The sequence below is a fragment of the Toxotes jaculatrix genome, chromosome 3 (assembly GCF_017976425.1).
Source record: "Toxotes jaculatrix isolate fToxJac2 chromosome 3, fToxJac2.pri, whole genome shotgun sequence".
NCBI classification, from domain to species: Eukaryota; Metazoa; Chordata; class Actinopteri; family Toxotidae; genus Toxotes; species Toxotes jaculatrix.
In genome coordinates, this window is record NC_054396.1 from 13,814,856 (window position 1) to 13,830,579 (window position 15,724).

Genomic DNA, 15,724 nt, shown 5'->3' on the forward strand with positions numbered 1-15,724 from the left:
GAGAGGGATTTTGTCAAACTTCTCCGTGCACTACACTTATACACATATATCTGTGTGTGTGCGTAGGCACAGCATCCATAGTGATCCCTTTGCTGCTACTCTTGCTGCTGGTTCTGCTGGCTGGAGGAGCATTGTTCTGGTACAGGAAAAGGATGAGAGGGTGAGTAACGATCTGACACACCCACAGTAGGAGACAGTGCGGACGTCTTTTTGCCTTTGCATTCCTTCTTTCCCTCCCTCTTTTTCTTCCTTCTTTCCTGTCTTCAGTCTGGACTTTCCCTCTCTGTAACGACATCTCTTCTGCTCCTCAGGTCTAGCCGGCCCGGCAAAACCGGCTCCAGACGCTTGCGGTAACGGTTGCCAGGGTTACATTTTCCCCTCCATACCTTCATTCAGTTCTGCATCCTAATGCTCTCCCTTTCTCTGTCTCTCTCTCTCATTCATGAGTCTTGGTTGCTGTGTAGCGTTTGGTCCTGTGGTGAATGTCGCGCCATTTCTTCTGATATTCATGGGAGCTGTGGCATCACGCTCCTACAGTATCTCTCCTTTTTTAAATGAATTGCCCTCTTCTGAGCAGCTCCAGGGCAGATCTATTGAAAAGATGCATTGAATAGATCTGTCAGTGCTGTAGATCTCTCATACTGTTGTCCATCATATTGTGCCACGTTGGACTGTACTGTACTGTACCGTACTGTGCTGTGGTTTGTATTGTGGTAGTGTCTCTCACAGTTGAGACGTGGGCAGTGCAACAGCATTCTTCCAAGCTCAGATTGGAAAATGCAATGTGAAAAATCCAGCATTTACTCAGAGGTAGATAACATAGATATTCACAGCGTATTTTAAAGGATCTATTTTGGATTTATTATGGTCTGAACGGATAGTCTGGACATTAGAAGTCCCCATGACCAGGTCCACTGTGACTGGATCTGTCTTGGGCTACATGAATGCTGGGTTTGTGTAGGTGCCTGTGCTGTGGCTTAGCTCCCTCAGCCTGGATGGTGGCGAGAGTGTCATGCGATGCCTCTTCCCTCCCTTCGTTATGTGGCTGTGTCCCTGCTTGCCCTGTTTAGGCTGCTGTAACTTTGAATAAGACACAAAGGTTTGACTGTGCCCTTAATATCTTGTGCAGGGCCAAGGGCTTCCAGCACCAAAGGATGACCAATGGGGCCATGAATGTTGAGATTGGAAACCCCGCCTACAAGATCTACGAGGGCGAGCCTGATGATGACGCCGGGGAGCTGCTAGACGCAGACTTCACGCTGGACCCAGACAAGGTAGAGAAAAGTGCACACTCTGTGTGTGTGTGTGTGTGTGTGTGTGTGTGTGTGTGTGTGTGTGTGTGTGTACACATATACACATGTATATACAGATGCCATAAGCTTCTGCACATAATATAATACCTAATGGATGTGGATTTTTTAAAATCTTTTCTAGCCCACTAACTTCACAAACCCAGTATATGCCACTCTCTACATGGGAGGCCACAACAGCCGCAACTCTCTGGCCAGCACAGATGAGAAGAAGGAGTTGCTATCACGTGGAGATGAGGAGCCCCTTGTGGACCCACTGGCATAGACTGTCCATCGGCCTGGATCATGCTATTCCAAACACACCCCTCTTCTTGCCTTTTAAAGAAAAAACGAAACAAAAAAAATTGATAAAAAGTACAAGAGAAAATTGATAAAAATGTGTGAACACTGTATAAAATGTACAAAAATGAAGGACTACTTTTGTATGTGATTGCAGTATTATATTTTGTTCTTTTGAGATTCCTCTGGTCAAAAATGAATAACATTTTCTATGAGAGATTTTTAATTTACACTTTGTCCCTTACCCTTTACCTAAATAGCCACTACCTCTGTGCAAAATGAAATGGAAACAAGAAAATCAGAAGAAAAGATGCTATCATTGGAGCAATTTTAATTTTTTATTTTTGTATGAATTGTATAGAAAAGAAAAAAAAACATTGTTCCATTTCACCAGTGCCAACTGTTTGTTGTTTGTGTTGACTTTGAGCGGGAAAGACAAAACTCAAAGTTTTCTAAACTGGTACATATGTTGTCTTGCTGGGTTTCTTGGCAAGGTGGTGAGGCAGATTTGTGATAGCACCATTTGTGTATAGCACATGTAAAATGTCAGTACCAGATGGCAACTACAGTATTTCCACATAATTTTTTTTCTCAGAGAACAATGTTCATGAAATGATTGTGTTGTCTTCCTTGCACAGAATATCTTATTTTACGGTATAGTGTATACTGCAGGCTTTATACCGTAAGATATAAAGCAGGTGTGTTTGTTTTTATCACATTGTATGACAGTTGGAGGTCATGCGTAGCTGAAATGAGAGGATGAGAGGCGTTTTGATGTGCGTTTATGGAGTTGGAGAACAAGGAAGTTGATCATAGGCTAAACATTCCAGGCAAAGTGGGGGACAGAGATGTAAAGAGATGGTAAGGATGAATGCCTTCATGGTTGGGCAGCTGGCTGTGTGCACAGCCGGCTAATAATGGGAGAAATGGGAGGGTCATAGCAGAAACACAACTTTAGCGGATAGTGTCATGTCTGCACCATTTAGCTGTCTGTTACAAGGGTCTTCCCTCAGAAGGAAAGGGAGGCTGAAATTATGGTAAAATGGAAGAAAACGATTGAGATGGGTCTTTTGCTTGTCTATTTCTCCAGTCCATTTTTTTTTCTTTTTTGTAACAACCAGATAGCGTCTGTCTGGCTTTGTGAGTAGATTTACCTTTCTATCTTTAGAAGAATCAAAGTCTGTGTGTTCACAGTTTTGTAATGACTTAATAGTAACTGCATTATGTCCATTTGGTCCTCAGCATTTCTCTGTTTTTAATGAGCTCTTTCTGATCTCTCACTCTCTGCCCTGCTGCTGCTAATGCTACCATTCTGGTCGCTCTGACACGTCCTTACACTCAGCCTCTGTCCCAAAAATGCTGCTTCTGTCAGAAATGTGTCAGCCATATCTTAATGCATGTGAAAAGTAACACCGATCTTTAATGTAACTACAGTAACAAGTTTTTATTTTGCTTACCTGTCAGCAAGTGTTATTTTATGCTGTTGTATATGTTTTGTCTTTAATTGAGAGAGAAGTACAATCATTTTACCTAAGGAACATTTTTGCAAAATCATACATGCATTTTCAGAATTGTTTTTTTTTTTTTTTTTTTTGATTAGTCCTTTTTTTTTGTAATGAAAAATGACACATAGCTTTTATAGTACACAATGCATGGAGGCTCAGACTTTCTTCTGGAAAGAGAATAATGTTTAATTTTTGCTGGAATACTTTACAAACTAAATAACAGATATTGTTATAAATAAAATTTTAAAAATTGTACAGAAAACAAGCCAGTGTGTTTTGTGTTTTATACACAACCTGTTTCTTTCGTCTTTCACGTTACCGGTCAGAAATACAATGATGCCACTGTGTACAGCAGTAAATCAGATCATGTGTACTCTACACATTAAGTTAAATGTGCGTATTTGCATGTATGCAAATACAGGGTTTCCGCTCATTTTTAGAAGTAATTTTCTAAGACCTCCGAGACCCTGACAGAGGATTAAGCGGTAGAAAATGAATGAATGAATGAATTTCCTAAGACATTTTCAGTGTCATAAGGCTGACATGTCAGACCAGAGCCGCATGTGGCTCTTTGATCCCTATGCTCTGGCTCCCTGTGACTTTGGAAAATAAATATTGAGTATTTAATTTAAATGTTTTTTATTTTTATTTTAGTTCGTTTGTTTTTTAAATGTAATTCTAAATTTGAAGATTATGGTGATCTTGTAACATTAAAATAAAACGTTTTTAATTTTTTTGTCGCTGAAAATATGCGTCACAACCGCCAATGTGCGACACCCGGCGGCAAGATCCATTGAGCTTTTCGATCCCCGGTAGGTAAACGATGGATAAATCCAAGAAAAGGAAAGTTTCACAGACGAAAGTTTACAGTCTTGATGTGCAGACGCTGTGCGCTGAAGTTCAGGAGCAAAAATCACATTAACCAGGTAAAAATACATATTTTAATTGGCTATTATTTTGCAAATATATATATTTCGCTTTGTTCAGTGAAATAAGCCTTTTTTGTTCAGGTTGACAGTTGACTGCATGATCCAGTACAAGCGATAAAATGATGACGGAACACAGAAGCAGACGGCATTTTTGGTTCGCTGGATTTTTATTTCCGAGGAGGACTCGGAGAGACATTGAGTATTTTATTTGAAAGTAAGCATCAACCAAGCGTCTTTTTTTCGGAGTTGTTGTGTTATAGACAAACAAACAGCTTGGAAGACAAACTTTGTTCACAAAGATCTGGGCATCAGAGAGTGTGACATCACGTGAGCTTCAGCAACAGTGGTCAAACCAAACTGGTGTCCAGTGTTGCACCCGCACTGTGTGTGGTCGACTCCTGCATCATGGCTTAAGGTCCTGCAAGGCTGTTGAGAAGCAACCTGATCAACAAGAGGCAGAGGTTGGCTCGGCGCCGCTGGCCCAAGCACACAAGGACTGAACAGCCAGGAAAACAAAGAATTTGGAAGAATTAAAAACAGTAGTTCAAGAAGAATGGGAGAAGATTACCCCTCAACAGTATGAAAGGCTCGTGGAGAACATGCCAGCCAGGATTAAAGCGCTACTGCGTGCACATGGCAGGAGTACTAAATATTCATTTTGTTATGTGATGGTTGATTTATTTTTTGTTCAGTTTTGAACACATTCTTTGCTATTTGTTAACTTTGATACCGACAATGTTGAGAACTGACATGTTGGCACCATCAAGAATTTAGTTTTGCTATTTTTTTCTTGATAACACATAAAACATTAGACCTCTGATGGACGTGCAGATCGTGTCTCTATTGCGTCCGTCGTTACACGACGTGCAAACTAGGTCCGATATTTGGACGTCTAACCACGACCCCACTTGGACGTCGGTCAACATTTGAACGTTGGACTAGGTAACTTTTTTGGACGTCACGTGGACGTCTAAGACAGGTGCAGGAAATTGACATTATTAATGAATGTAATTTTTAATGACAAATGTCAACATTGTTATCAACATGATTAATGAATACGATTATAGATTATTTGTTAGTAATTATTTATTCATTATTTGTTTATGTTTTTATTCATATATTTATATGGAAATGCAACTTGTTGGAAATTAGGCTTCAGAAAATAATTTCATGGTACATAGGAGCCTTGATTTTATAACTCTTATGATTTCAACCAGTTAACGCCACTCTGATTGGCTGAGGTAGCAGGTCGTCATAATACAACCAGTAAACGGCACCCTGATTGGCCGAGGCGACACGCCAAGCTTTTGGCGCGATTCTTTGAATTTCATCAACCTTTTCTCCGTCTCTGATTTCATGTCTGTGGAAGCAAGTGGCCGCTCGGCTCTGTTCAGCGAACATCAAGAATCACCGTTTTCCTCTAAGTTGAAAGTAAGTTGGTCATGTTTTTTCATTTTATGTTCATTTATGTATTTATAGTGTAAGCTGTTCTAGCTTTGTTGTTTTAAACTACCTAAAACTGCTGTGGCTACAATTGGCATTGCATGTCATCGTATCAGCTAATGTTAGCTAAACATTGGCCATAGTTTAAATGGAACTGGAATTACTTTTGAAAACGACTGTGCCTAAAAATATTCACGTTAGCTGAAGGATTAACGTGAACAAGCATTGTTAAGTCGCGAAGTCACTGCTCACTAACCAGAGCTAGGCTGGTAGCTAGCCTAAGCTAAATTCGCTAAGCTAGCGAAAATTACAAGCTGTGAACTTTATATCTAGCGGCTCCCTCACAGCGGGTATTGCTTTTTACATGCTAGCGAAGATATAGGCAGGTGGTGATGTAGATGTATTAATCCTGTATTGGTAGTGGATGCACAGGCAACATGTTTTTGCTTACAAATATGGGGATTTGGTGTACGTGTGCTGTCTTTAAAGGTTAAAAGTAATATTTAAAGTTCATAAGTTAAAAGTTATAAAAATGTAAAATGTGTATTTTCCTTTGGTTCATGGAAATGGTATCAGAGTGAGTGTTCTGTACTTTTCTTGTGGTAAGTATTCTTGCCTGTAAGTATTGTGTGCATGTAGTTTTCAAAGTGGTATGTTTATTGTGTTGTGTTGTTAGCATTGTTTAGTGGAGTTTGTTTGCTAGCCGCATCACATGTTGTGAAATGTCCTGTTATTTGTGTATTTATGTAGTCACCGTATTTTTGCATAAGGGTACGCATGGTGAGAGCAGTACAGTATGACTGCAGATTTCCTTTACATATTTCTAATTATTTGTCTTTTTCTGCGCTTGCAGTTGGATTTATGAAATTTGATGACACAGAGGATGAAGCAAAGGACCGCAAAGAAGTGGAGGTGGAGGATACACAGCAGTCACTCAGGACTGATTATCCATTGTGGAGAATGTTGTCACAGCTTTTGTGCATTGTCTTCTATATTCAGAATAATTCTGGTTGGATTTTACCTCAAAACACATTGTTTAGCACTTTAATTCTTATTGTTTTATATTTCTGTTGTTGTATATGTATCTTTATTTGTTGTGATACAGACCCAAGCAAGGTGGGCTGTGTAATTTATTTAATTACTTTTATATTTGTTTATTTATTTTTATTTTTCTATTACTGGTAGTTATTGGCTATCACTTTCATTTAGTTTTGGCAGACAATCAAAAGTAAAGCATGTTGGCTTCAACTGATGAAAACTGAAGCAATGTCCACATGCAAGCCATGAAATTCATGTTCCTTGTTTTTACTGCTAGTTGGCAGGAAATTCAACAGAAGTCAAAAGCTTTATTATTGACATGCTTGTGCCAGTGATTGACAAAAATAAAAATGATAATAAATAAGTGGGGATTGAATTGTGATGAATTGAATTGTAAACCTCTGTGTATAACTGTAGTCCCATGTATTTCCAAAAGGTGGAGGACCTGTTTCCTGTACCAGTTAATTTTCTTGTAGCTTCGTTGGCTCGGCAGCAGGTTTAAACTGGAAATGCATCACACCTTTGTATGAGTTTCCAGTTGTCACCTGCTGCAGAGACAATCAAATAAAGCTATAGGAAAATGAATTGGAACAGCGTGCCACCTTCTGAAATGGGACTACAGTCGTGCACAGAGTCTAGAAGCAGTATAAAAACGATGTCTAAAATGAGTTTACATTTGACGTAGAAAAGACGTCCACAACGACCATATTTGGACTACAATTAGCCCTTATTCAGAGGTCCTGTGACGTCGATACTGGGCGTTCGGTAGACGTCGGAAAAAAGACGTCTTCTGGCGTCACAGTCTGCACCAAAAGGACCAAAATTGGACGTGCAACGACGTCGTTTGGACGTGTCTTTGCGTAGTGGGAAAAGAAATCATTTTTGTGTCTGTCTGATGCAGCCACACCTTGTGAAATACAAAAAAGATTTTTCTGCAAATATTTCATGATAATATTTGAGATTGTGTACAATTTTCAGGGTGTCCTAAAACTTTTTTCTACTACTGTATGTCTTGGTAACTGCTGGGATACATAAGCTTGTATTAAAATGTATATTACCGTAGTTACTACATACTTTTTCCTGCTAGTGCTAAAAGGACATAAGGAGCTGATGTTTTTTATCCATTTATTTATTCATTCTGAGGAAAGGACCAACCACACAAGATAACAGCGCAAGAGCACTTTAAGTAAGTATAATGTACGTTAGTGTTGTGTAACCAAATTACCAAAATTGGCTGACTTGTAGTTCCAATTAGCCTTTCATATCACAAATAATACCTTCTGCTTTTAACAGTTTGGTTCCTATTAAAGACCATAGAGCGATTACGAGAAGCACAGATAAATAGTAGGCCCCCCATCCCTGCTATGTAAGACCAACTTTGTCTTGTTTTTCTCATTTTGTCTCTTTATGGTTGTCTGTGCCATTTTTTTGGGCCATTTTGCATCTTTTCATTATCATTTTGTGTCTTTTAACTGAGCGCTAAAACTTTCAAACATGAAATATTAACTGTCACTTCCTCCAAAGGCTCTGACCCAGGGGCCCCATGACCTTTCAGGCCCCTAGGCCTGTGCTCAGTAGGCCCCTTTGGCAATCTATCTATCCTGCTAAAGAAACATGTTTGCTGTAGAGTCATTGAGCAAACAGTTTTAAGGGCATGGATCATCTTTATTTTAGATATTTGAACAAACTTAACCTGATACTGTTGTGAAAGAAAAAAAAATTGAACAGAAAGCAAGTCAGTGTTTTTTGCGTTACAATGATAACCTTTGCTGATTAAGTGAAGAATGCAGTGACGACTGTGTACAGTAGGTTGGTTAAATCCTTTATTAGGCAAACACTAAATCAAATCATTTAGACATAGAGTAAAATTTGTTTGCAAGTTTCATTCTTACACTTATGAATTGAGAGATTTTAAGTCAGAAAAATAACTGAAGTAATCCTTCAAAGAAAATTATACTGAACAGGTGAAGATCACACATGTTGCTAATCAATGAATGAAAATTACAGGAGAAGAAACAGCATACAATTCAATAATATGTGCATCCCAGTAGTTTCTACATTTAAATAATCATCTGAATTTTTGAATTTCATCCTGCATGCAAAATTAGACTTGAGCCTACAACTCTCCAAATTCACCTCCCATCAAAGTGTTCACTTGATGCCTTTAGCCTTCAGCTCATCTCTCACTCTGCTCAGGTAGCCTGGGTCAGGGTACCCAAAACTGTGGAAAGAGTTTATGTACCAGGGTTAATATAAATATTTCAGTAGACTTGACACTGAAAAAGAATATACAAAAGAGAAGTAAGAGATTTGGTGTCCGTACCATTCTGGTCCTCCTACCATGGAGGTTTTGTGGTGAATGTCATTCCAGGTCACCTGGTTCTCTATCCCAGTTGTTCTGGACGTCCCAATGGTGAAAATAAGCTTCTGGTCAAATGCTTTCTTCAACAGCTTCAGTACTTCCATTCCCTCTTTGTTATCTGGGAGATAAGCTTTTCTGAAAGCACCAGTGTAGTGCTGTCCAGGTTTGGGATGTTTTTCCTGCAAAGGAAAAACATCAGGATGAAAGGTAGACATAATTAACAATAACGTTATAAAATGAACACAAAAAGTATACAAAATTAACACACAATTCACACTATCTCTACAAATATTTAAATTATGGCATTTACCGTCTGTATTCCCCCAGGAATATGATAGTTGATGATTATAGCGCCACAGTGTGGGAATCCAGGGAGGGATGTTGGAGTTGTAACCCATGACATTGTTCCATATGGCTGGTCTCCCTCTATCAAACCAAAGACATCTTTGCACACAGGACAGATGGGTCCCATGCTTGCCTTTGCTTGTTCCAGGCATTCCTCACAAAATTCATGTTTACACTTAAGCTGTTTCTTATTGGTAAATGTATCCATGCATATAGGGCAATTTTCATCTCCTACTGTTGCCGCCCCTCTTCCTGACTCTTCATTTGACGCAGGTCCACCGGAGGCCCGGTAATCACTTCTCAAGGTATTCGGTGAGCTGTTGAACCCACTGGCACCATGGTGTTGGGGGAACCTCGAGGGTGATGTTCCAATCGTCTGGTACAGATGAAGAAGAGCTCTGAGAGCGTGGCTCTCCATTGACACGTTTCCTCCAGATCTTTGGTAGCAAGCTTTAACAACCACTTTTCCTTTACTGATGCCTGATTCTTTGAAATCCACACTGAACTTTTCTTTGATTTTAGCTAGTTGCTCAGTACAGATTGTAGTCAACAGCCTCCAGCAGCTCTGCTCCATGTGTAGTCCTTCATCACACAGAGGGTCCTTGATGCTCATGCCAAACGTCAGGGAAGTGTTTTGAGATGCCCACGTAGACCCTCCATCAGAAGTGTTGGCATTTGTTAAGGTTTTCTGAGATGCATTTAATAACTTTTTGATGATATCTTGACTTGGGCTTGGCCCACATACAGTCATGTCTTCAGAGGACAGAGTAAGCAAAAGCTTGTTCTCATTTTTCTTAACAATTTTCAGCGTGTCTCTCCACTCCTCTGGATCTATGTCCTTGAGAGGAATAACTGAGCCAGAGGAATCAGCTAAGGACTTCTGGACAAGGTGTATGAACTCAGAGTGAGCTTTTTTTGGGTCTCCATGTTTCTGTTGTGGTTCAAGTGTTACCTTCACTTCTGCCAAAATTTTAACTCCGTTCTCTTTCTGTATGCGTTCAATTTCATCCCTGTAGATGTGGTTCACGTACCAGAAATGGCCAACAGGGACAGGACAGCTGTATGTCTCCTCTCCAGCTGTAGAATCCGCTGCTGAACTGCTGAAACTGCTTTGTTTGCCCAGTTCCATTTGCTCCTGGATAAAAATACAATGTATAAATGAAGTAAAAAGTTGTTTTTTTGTTTTTGTTTTTTTAATAATTCATTCCTACTGATTTACTACTCAGTACATACATCTTGTGGGTCTGATGCAAATGAAGAAGGGAGATTCACAGAAGCATTATCTGGTATTTGTGTGTGCTGCTCTGGCTGTTCCACATCTACAGACAGGATTCTGAATTCTGTCCCATCTTTGCTTATCAGTGTTTGTCCTGCCACTTTCTGAAATTCACTCAGGGCTTAAAGAGAAGACAAACACAAATGAATTTGCCACCAAAACAAATAAAAGAACAACAAATTGAATCACAAAACCAATATTAACAGATACTGCTTAAAATGAATTGTGTGGGAGTAAATTTAAAATATTAGTATTGGTTGTGAGATTTAATTTTAACTTTTAACTTTAATTCAGTCATACTGCACCTGAAGCAGGTGTTATCCTTATCGAAACTCTTCCATCTTTTGAGATCTTTAAATCTGTGAATTCTACATGGTTGTTTTTGTTGCCCCAAGTTTGAAGAGTTTTCTCCAGCTGCAGAGTTTTCTCCAGCTTTGAACACTCGACAACGAGAGTGACTTCAGCGTGATCTTCATTCTGTGATAGTCATCAGGGCATAAAATAATGATACCAGTGCCACTGTATTATTAAGCAAGATAGCACAAACCCCTACCCGCTATTCAGCTCAAACCTTACCTAGAGCATTTTACAATAGTGATAATAGTAAATAGGCTTGTTTGTTTGAAAGTTGTAACACTGGCACAGTGTGCACTTTCAACTTAGAAAAAAAATCCAACTATATATATGGCCAAAGTGGATATCCTTGATACAGCAAACAACAGGCAGTGATTATTCGGGACCAGCATAACTTGTGCCTTCAGTTTCATATTTTCACTTTCACATGCGTTTAACAGAAACAGTCTTACAGGCCTGCTGGAACTCAAGCTGGACTCTCTATCCTGTTGTTTTAGGTTCCTTAAGTCACTGCTCACTACCTGTGGAAAAAAAACAAAAACAAACAATATTTCACTCTCCCAATTTCTACACTCTGCAACACTTTTAAAATAAAAAGAACACACACACACATATTTTTCATCTTTCAACACAGTATCTGATCTGATCCATAATCTTTGCAAATATACACAAAATCAAATTTACCATGATTTACTTGTAACACAGGTGTAACAAATATCTATCTTGTAGAAAAGAAAATCTCATTTTTAAAAAAGTGTCTTTTCATAAGCAATTTCAAACACAAATGAAGCAAAGTGCTGTAAAATATAAAATAACTCAGATATAAGCCTGTCATGCAACAGATCCAAAATACTGAAATGGCATTAGCATTCATGAGCAATACATGAAAAAAAAACTATAGTGTAAAAATGTTACTGCTCTTCAAACAAGATGCTCTCAGATGTGAAACATTATTGCAGCAATAAACGAGCAAAAAAGCAAGAATAAAAATGACTTCATTCTTTCTGGGCATGTGCATCTTCCACCTCCTCCATCTTAAAACTATTATTTCTTCACATAGTAAAGTGACCTTCAGTCAAAACTGATTTCTGTCCCGTCTTTGCTTATCAGTATTTGTCCTGCCACTTTCCGAAATTCACTCAGAGCTTAAAGACAAACACAAATGAATTTGCCACCAAAACAAATAAAAGAACAACAAATTGAACCACAAAACCAATATTAACAGATGCTGCTTAAAAATACAATGTATTAATTTAGTAAAAAGTAGTTTTTTTGTTATTGTTTTATTTAATAATTCATTCCTACTGATTTACTACTCAGTACATACATCTTGTGGGTCTGATGCAAATGAAGAAGGGAGATTCACAGAAGCATTATCTGGTATTTGTGTCTGCTGCTCTGGCTGTTCCACACCTGCAGACAGGATTCTGATTTCTGTCCCGTATTTGCTTATCAGTGTTTGTCCTGCCACTTTCTGAAATTCACTCAGAGCTTAAAGAGAAGACAAACACAAATGAATTTGCCACCAAAACAAATAAAAGAACAACAAATTGAATCACAAAACCAATATTAACAGATGCTGCTTAAAATGAATTGCGTGGGAGTAAATTTAAAATATTAGTATTGGTTGTGAGATTTAATTTTAACTTAAAAATTCAGTCATACTGCACCTGAAGCGGGTGTTATCCTTATCAAAACTCTACCATCTTTTGAGATATTTAAAACTCTGAAATCTACATGGTTGTTTTTGTTGCTCCAAGTTTGAAGAGTTTTCTCCAGCTGAAGAGCTTTCTCCAGCTTTGAACACTCGACAAAGAGAGTGACTTCAGAGTGATCTTCATTCTGTGATAGTCATCAGGGCATAAAAAAAATGATACCAGTGCCACTATATTATTAAGCAAGACAGCAAAACCCCTCCCCGCTATTCAGCTTAAACCTTACCTAGAGCATTTTACAATAGTGACAATAGTAAATAGGCTTGTTTGTTTGAAAGTTGTAACACTGGCAAAGTGTGCACTTTCAACTTACATTACTTTTATACAGTGTTGAGAGTGTAGTTTCTATGCAATGTGAAAATATATATATGGCCAAAGTGGATATCCTTGACACAGCAAAAAACAACAGGCAGTGATTATTCGGGACCAGCATAACTTGTGCCTTCATATTTCATATTTTCACTTTCACATGCGTTTAACAGAAACAGTCTTACAGGCCTGCTGGAACTCAAGCTGGACTCTCCATCCTCTTGTTTTAGGTTCATAAAGTCACTGCTCAGGTCCTGTCGAAAAAAAAAACAAAAACAAACAATATTTCACTCTCCCAATTTCTACACTCTGCAACACTTTAAAAAAAAAGCGCACACACACACACACACACACACACACACACACACACACACACACACACACACACACACACACAAATACCCACTTCAAGAGATGTTTCAGGTCGCTGGATATCACTTATGCCATCACACTATACCAACCAGGGGGAACAGGATATTAAATAAATAAATAAATAAATAAAGAACACAAACACAAACAGCATTATTCCTACTGACGACGGTCACTGCGAATATTCACACACACAAATACCTTCTGAGATGCTACAGGGGGCTGGTCTTCGTTCGCGCTGTTACTCTGTACAAACCATGAGGAAAGACAGGATTAAAATTCAGAAATAAATAGACTTATACCTACTGAGGACACTCACTGCTCCTTTAACATGTGTGTTTCATACTGTTACAGTGTGCAGCGTTAGTTTGCAGACTGGCCTGATGTACTCACAGTGTCCATAGGCTCGTCACCACCGAACATTTTGACAGTCTTCTTCCTTTAAGACACCGCAAACATTTACGACATACAGTTCACACGACAGCAGTGTTTGTTCTTGTCATGCTGCCGTGTCCTAACAACTCTTTATTTGGTGCATTTATATAACAAGCGCAGACATAAATCGCTGACTGAAAGGATCACATCGCTCGACTTCACTTTCGGTTACGAGACAGGCTAATTGCTAACTTCTACAAGACGTACCGTGGCTTTCCAGTTTTCTGTAACACGACCTCTGACACAGCGTTTTATCCCGAGCTTTATGTCTAATATTTGAACGTAAACAGGACGTAAAAATTACATTTGTAACGCTTGGACTTACCTTCACCTCGACTTTATGCTTCCTTAAACGCAGCCTCTTTTCCTTTAAATGAAAGTGAAAGTGTTGCAGCTGAAAGAGACGTGACAGCTGCTGACTTAGTTTTCAGTATTAGTGCAGTCTTCAGCCTAATGGTTTGGCTGGTAGCGTTGACCTGTCCACTTATCCCCAGATCATACACCGACAGTATGAAGCACAATGTCTAGGACACTTACTATAGTACTGTTCTGAAGTACCGTTTCTACGCACGTACGTATTTCACCTGGGTATATATGTTCTCTGCTTCTGTGTACTTATCTACATTTCAGAGGCAAATGTTGTACTGGCAAATGAAAGGCAAATGATTGTTACTCCACTGCATTTATTTTGGGTTTTTACTTGTACTCTGTGGAACTAGAAGGCTACTTAATGTGTAAAAGATCTGAGTCAAGGGGGTGCTGTAGGTTGTAGGTTTCAGCAGTTAGGATTCCGCGTTCAAAAAGCTGCAGTTCCTCGGCTGCCGCTGGGGGCTGGCTCCAGAAGTGAGCAATTCTCCATTGACCCCCATGTTAAAATAGCCAACTTTACAGCCTAAAAAACATATTTACAGCCTGGTACATTTTTTGCTTTGGGTCTTTATTGATAGTTTCCACCTCCTCTGGGATTTTTTGTACCACAACCGTTTTAGTGTTATTTAGGCTTAAGATTCTTACATAAATTAATTACGTTAATTAGCTCCATAGACAGGCACTGGAAGTATCGGCTGGGCTGTGTGGCTACATCCAGAGTTCTCCGGCTACCTCCGGTGGTTGACAGGGGATGCAGTGTCCGTGTTTGTTTGGCAATGTTCGGATAGGTTTTTGTGACAATATGGCTTGTTTTTGGTAAGTACATTTCTCACTATTTTACCAGGATGTTTGCACTAATTAGCATGTATTAGCATATTTGCCGCTGGCTTAGGACAGATAGAGGACCGGAGCAGCTATTGTTAGGAACGCTGTTGCGGTGTGTTCCGTGCTCTCAGAGTCCGTTTATTGCGGGAATACTAGGCTACAATTGTATTTCGTCTCATTTTTCTGTTTAAAAAGTCCGACATCATGGACAGCAGGGACAGAGCAGCTCCGTCAAGTAAGCAGTTGTTTGTGTGCTGCTGTAACTGTAAGTGGATAGTGGATGGAGGCAGCGGTGAAAGCCGGTAAATATTAAACATTTTAATATATTATTATTATAATAATGTTTTTAACGTGGGCGGCACTGTCGCCTCACAGCAAGAGGGGACTGTCCTGTGGTGGATGTAGCTGCGCGTAGCTGCCGCTTAACTTGTTAGCCTAGCTGATTAGCCTTAGGCTAGCTCGGTTGCTCCAAGCTAAGTGGCCGGGTTCTCGACCGGCTGACCCCGGTTGACCCATAGAGTAAACTGCCTCTCCGCAGTACACTCCCACTAAAATCCAAGATGGCGCAGCTCAAATGCCCATGGTTTGGTCACAAAACCGACTCCCCGAAAACAATGGGTGACGCCACGGGTGCTACGTCCATGTCTTATACAGTCTATGATCTGAGTACTTCTTCCTCTACTTCTAAAGATGAAGGGATAAGAAAAAATATCTATCTATCTATCTGTCTATCTATCTGTCATGGATGTTTGCCTTATCTCCTAAGTTTGACATTGAAGTGAAATTGAAGTAGTGCAAAATTAAGGAAGATCTGTTCATTCACTGTTGCAAATAAAGTTGGAATAAAAAATACTTTATCTC

At 39.3% G+C, this 15,724-nt stretch overlaps 2 protein-coding genes across 8 annotated transcripts in view; one reads left to right on the top strand and one right to left on the bottom strand.

Moving 5' to 3' along the window:
* LOC121179098 (low-density lipoprotein receptor-related protein 1-like) overlaps positions 1-3,356 on the top strand; it is an 86,901-nt gene extending 83,545 nt beyond the window's left edge. For all 3 annotated transcript variants that reach the window (XM_041033721.1, XM_041033722.1, XM_041033723.1), the window contains 3 exons: positions 67-160; positions 1,130-1,274; positions 1,435-3,356. In XM_041033721.1, the coding sequence (XP_040889655.1) occupies positions 67-160; positions 1,130-1,274; positions 1,435-1,575 (380 nt within the window). In that variant the 3' untranslated portion in view covers positions 1,576-3,356. The remainder of the gene's footprint in view (positions 1-66; positions 161-1,129; positions 1,275-1,434) is intronic.
* A 4,949-nt stretch (positions 3,357-8,305) lies between these two features.
* LOC121179099 (E3 ubiquitin-protein ligase DTX3L-like) lies at positions 8,306-14,090 on the bottom strand. Of its 5 annotated transcripts, XM_041033724.1 has the most exons (13): positions 13,995-14,090; positions 13,628-13,673; positions 13,436-13,480; positions 13,272-13,316; positions 13,051-13,119; positions 12,512-12,683; positions 12,169-12,332; positions 11,294-11,362; positions 10,793-10,964; positions 10,445-10,608; positions 9,177-10,346; positions 8,828-9,045; positions 8,306-8,725 (listed from the first exon to the last, which is right to left on the bottom strand). In XM_041033724.1, the coding sequence occupies exons 2-13, from the start codon at positions 13,655-13,657 to the stop codon at positions 8,656-8,658; spliced, it is 2,388 nt and encodes a 795-aa protein (XP_040889658.1). In that variant the 5' UTR covers positions 13,658-13,673; positions 13,995-14,090; the 3' UTR covers positions 8,306-8,655. The 5 variants fall into 5 exon arrangements, with proteins under 5 accessions (XP_040889658.1, XP_040889659.1, XP_040889662.1 ...); XM_041033725.1 differs by lacking the exon at positions 13,272-13,316; XM_041033728.1 differs by lacking the exons at positions 10,445-10,608; positions 10,793-10,964; positions 11,294-11,362.
* Between the last annotated feature and the right edge of the window lie 1,634 nt (positions 14,091-15,724).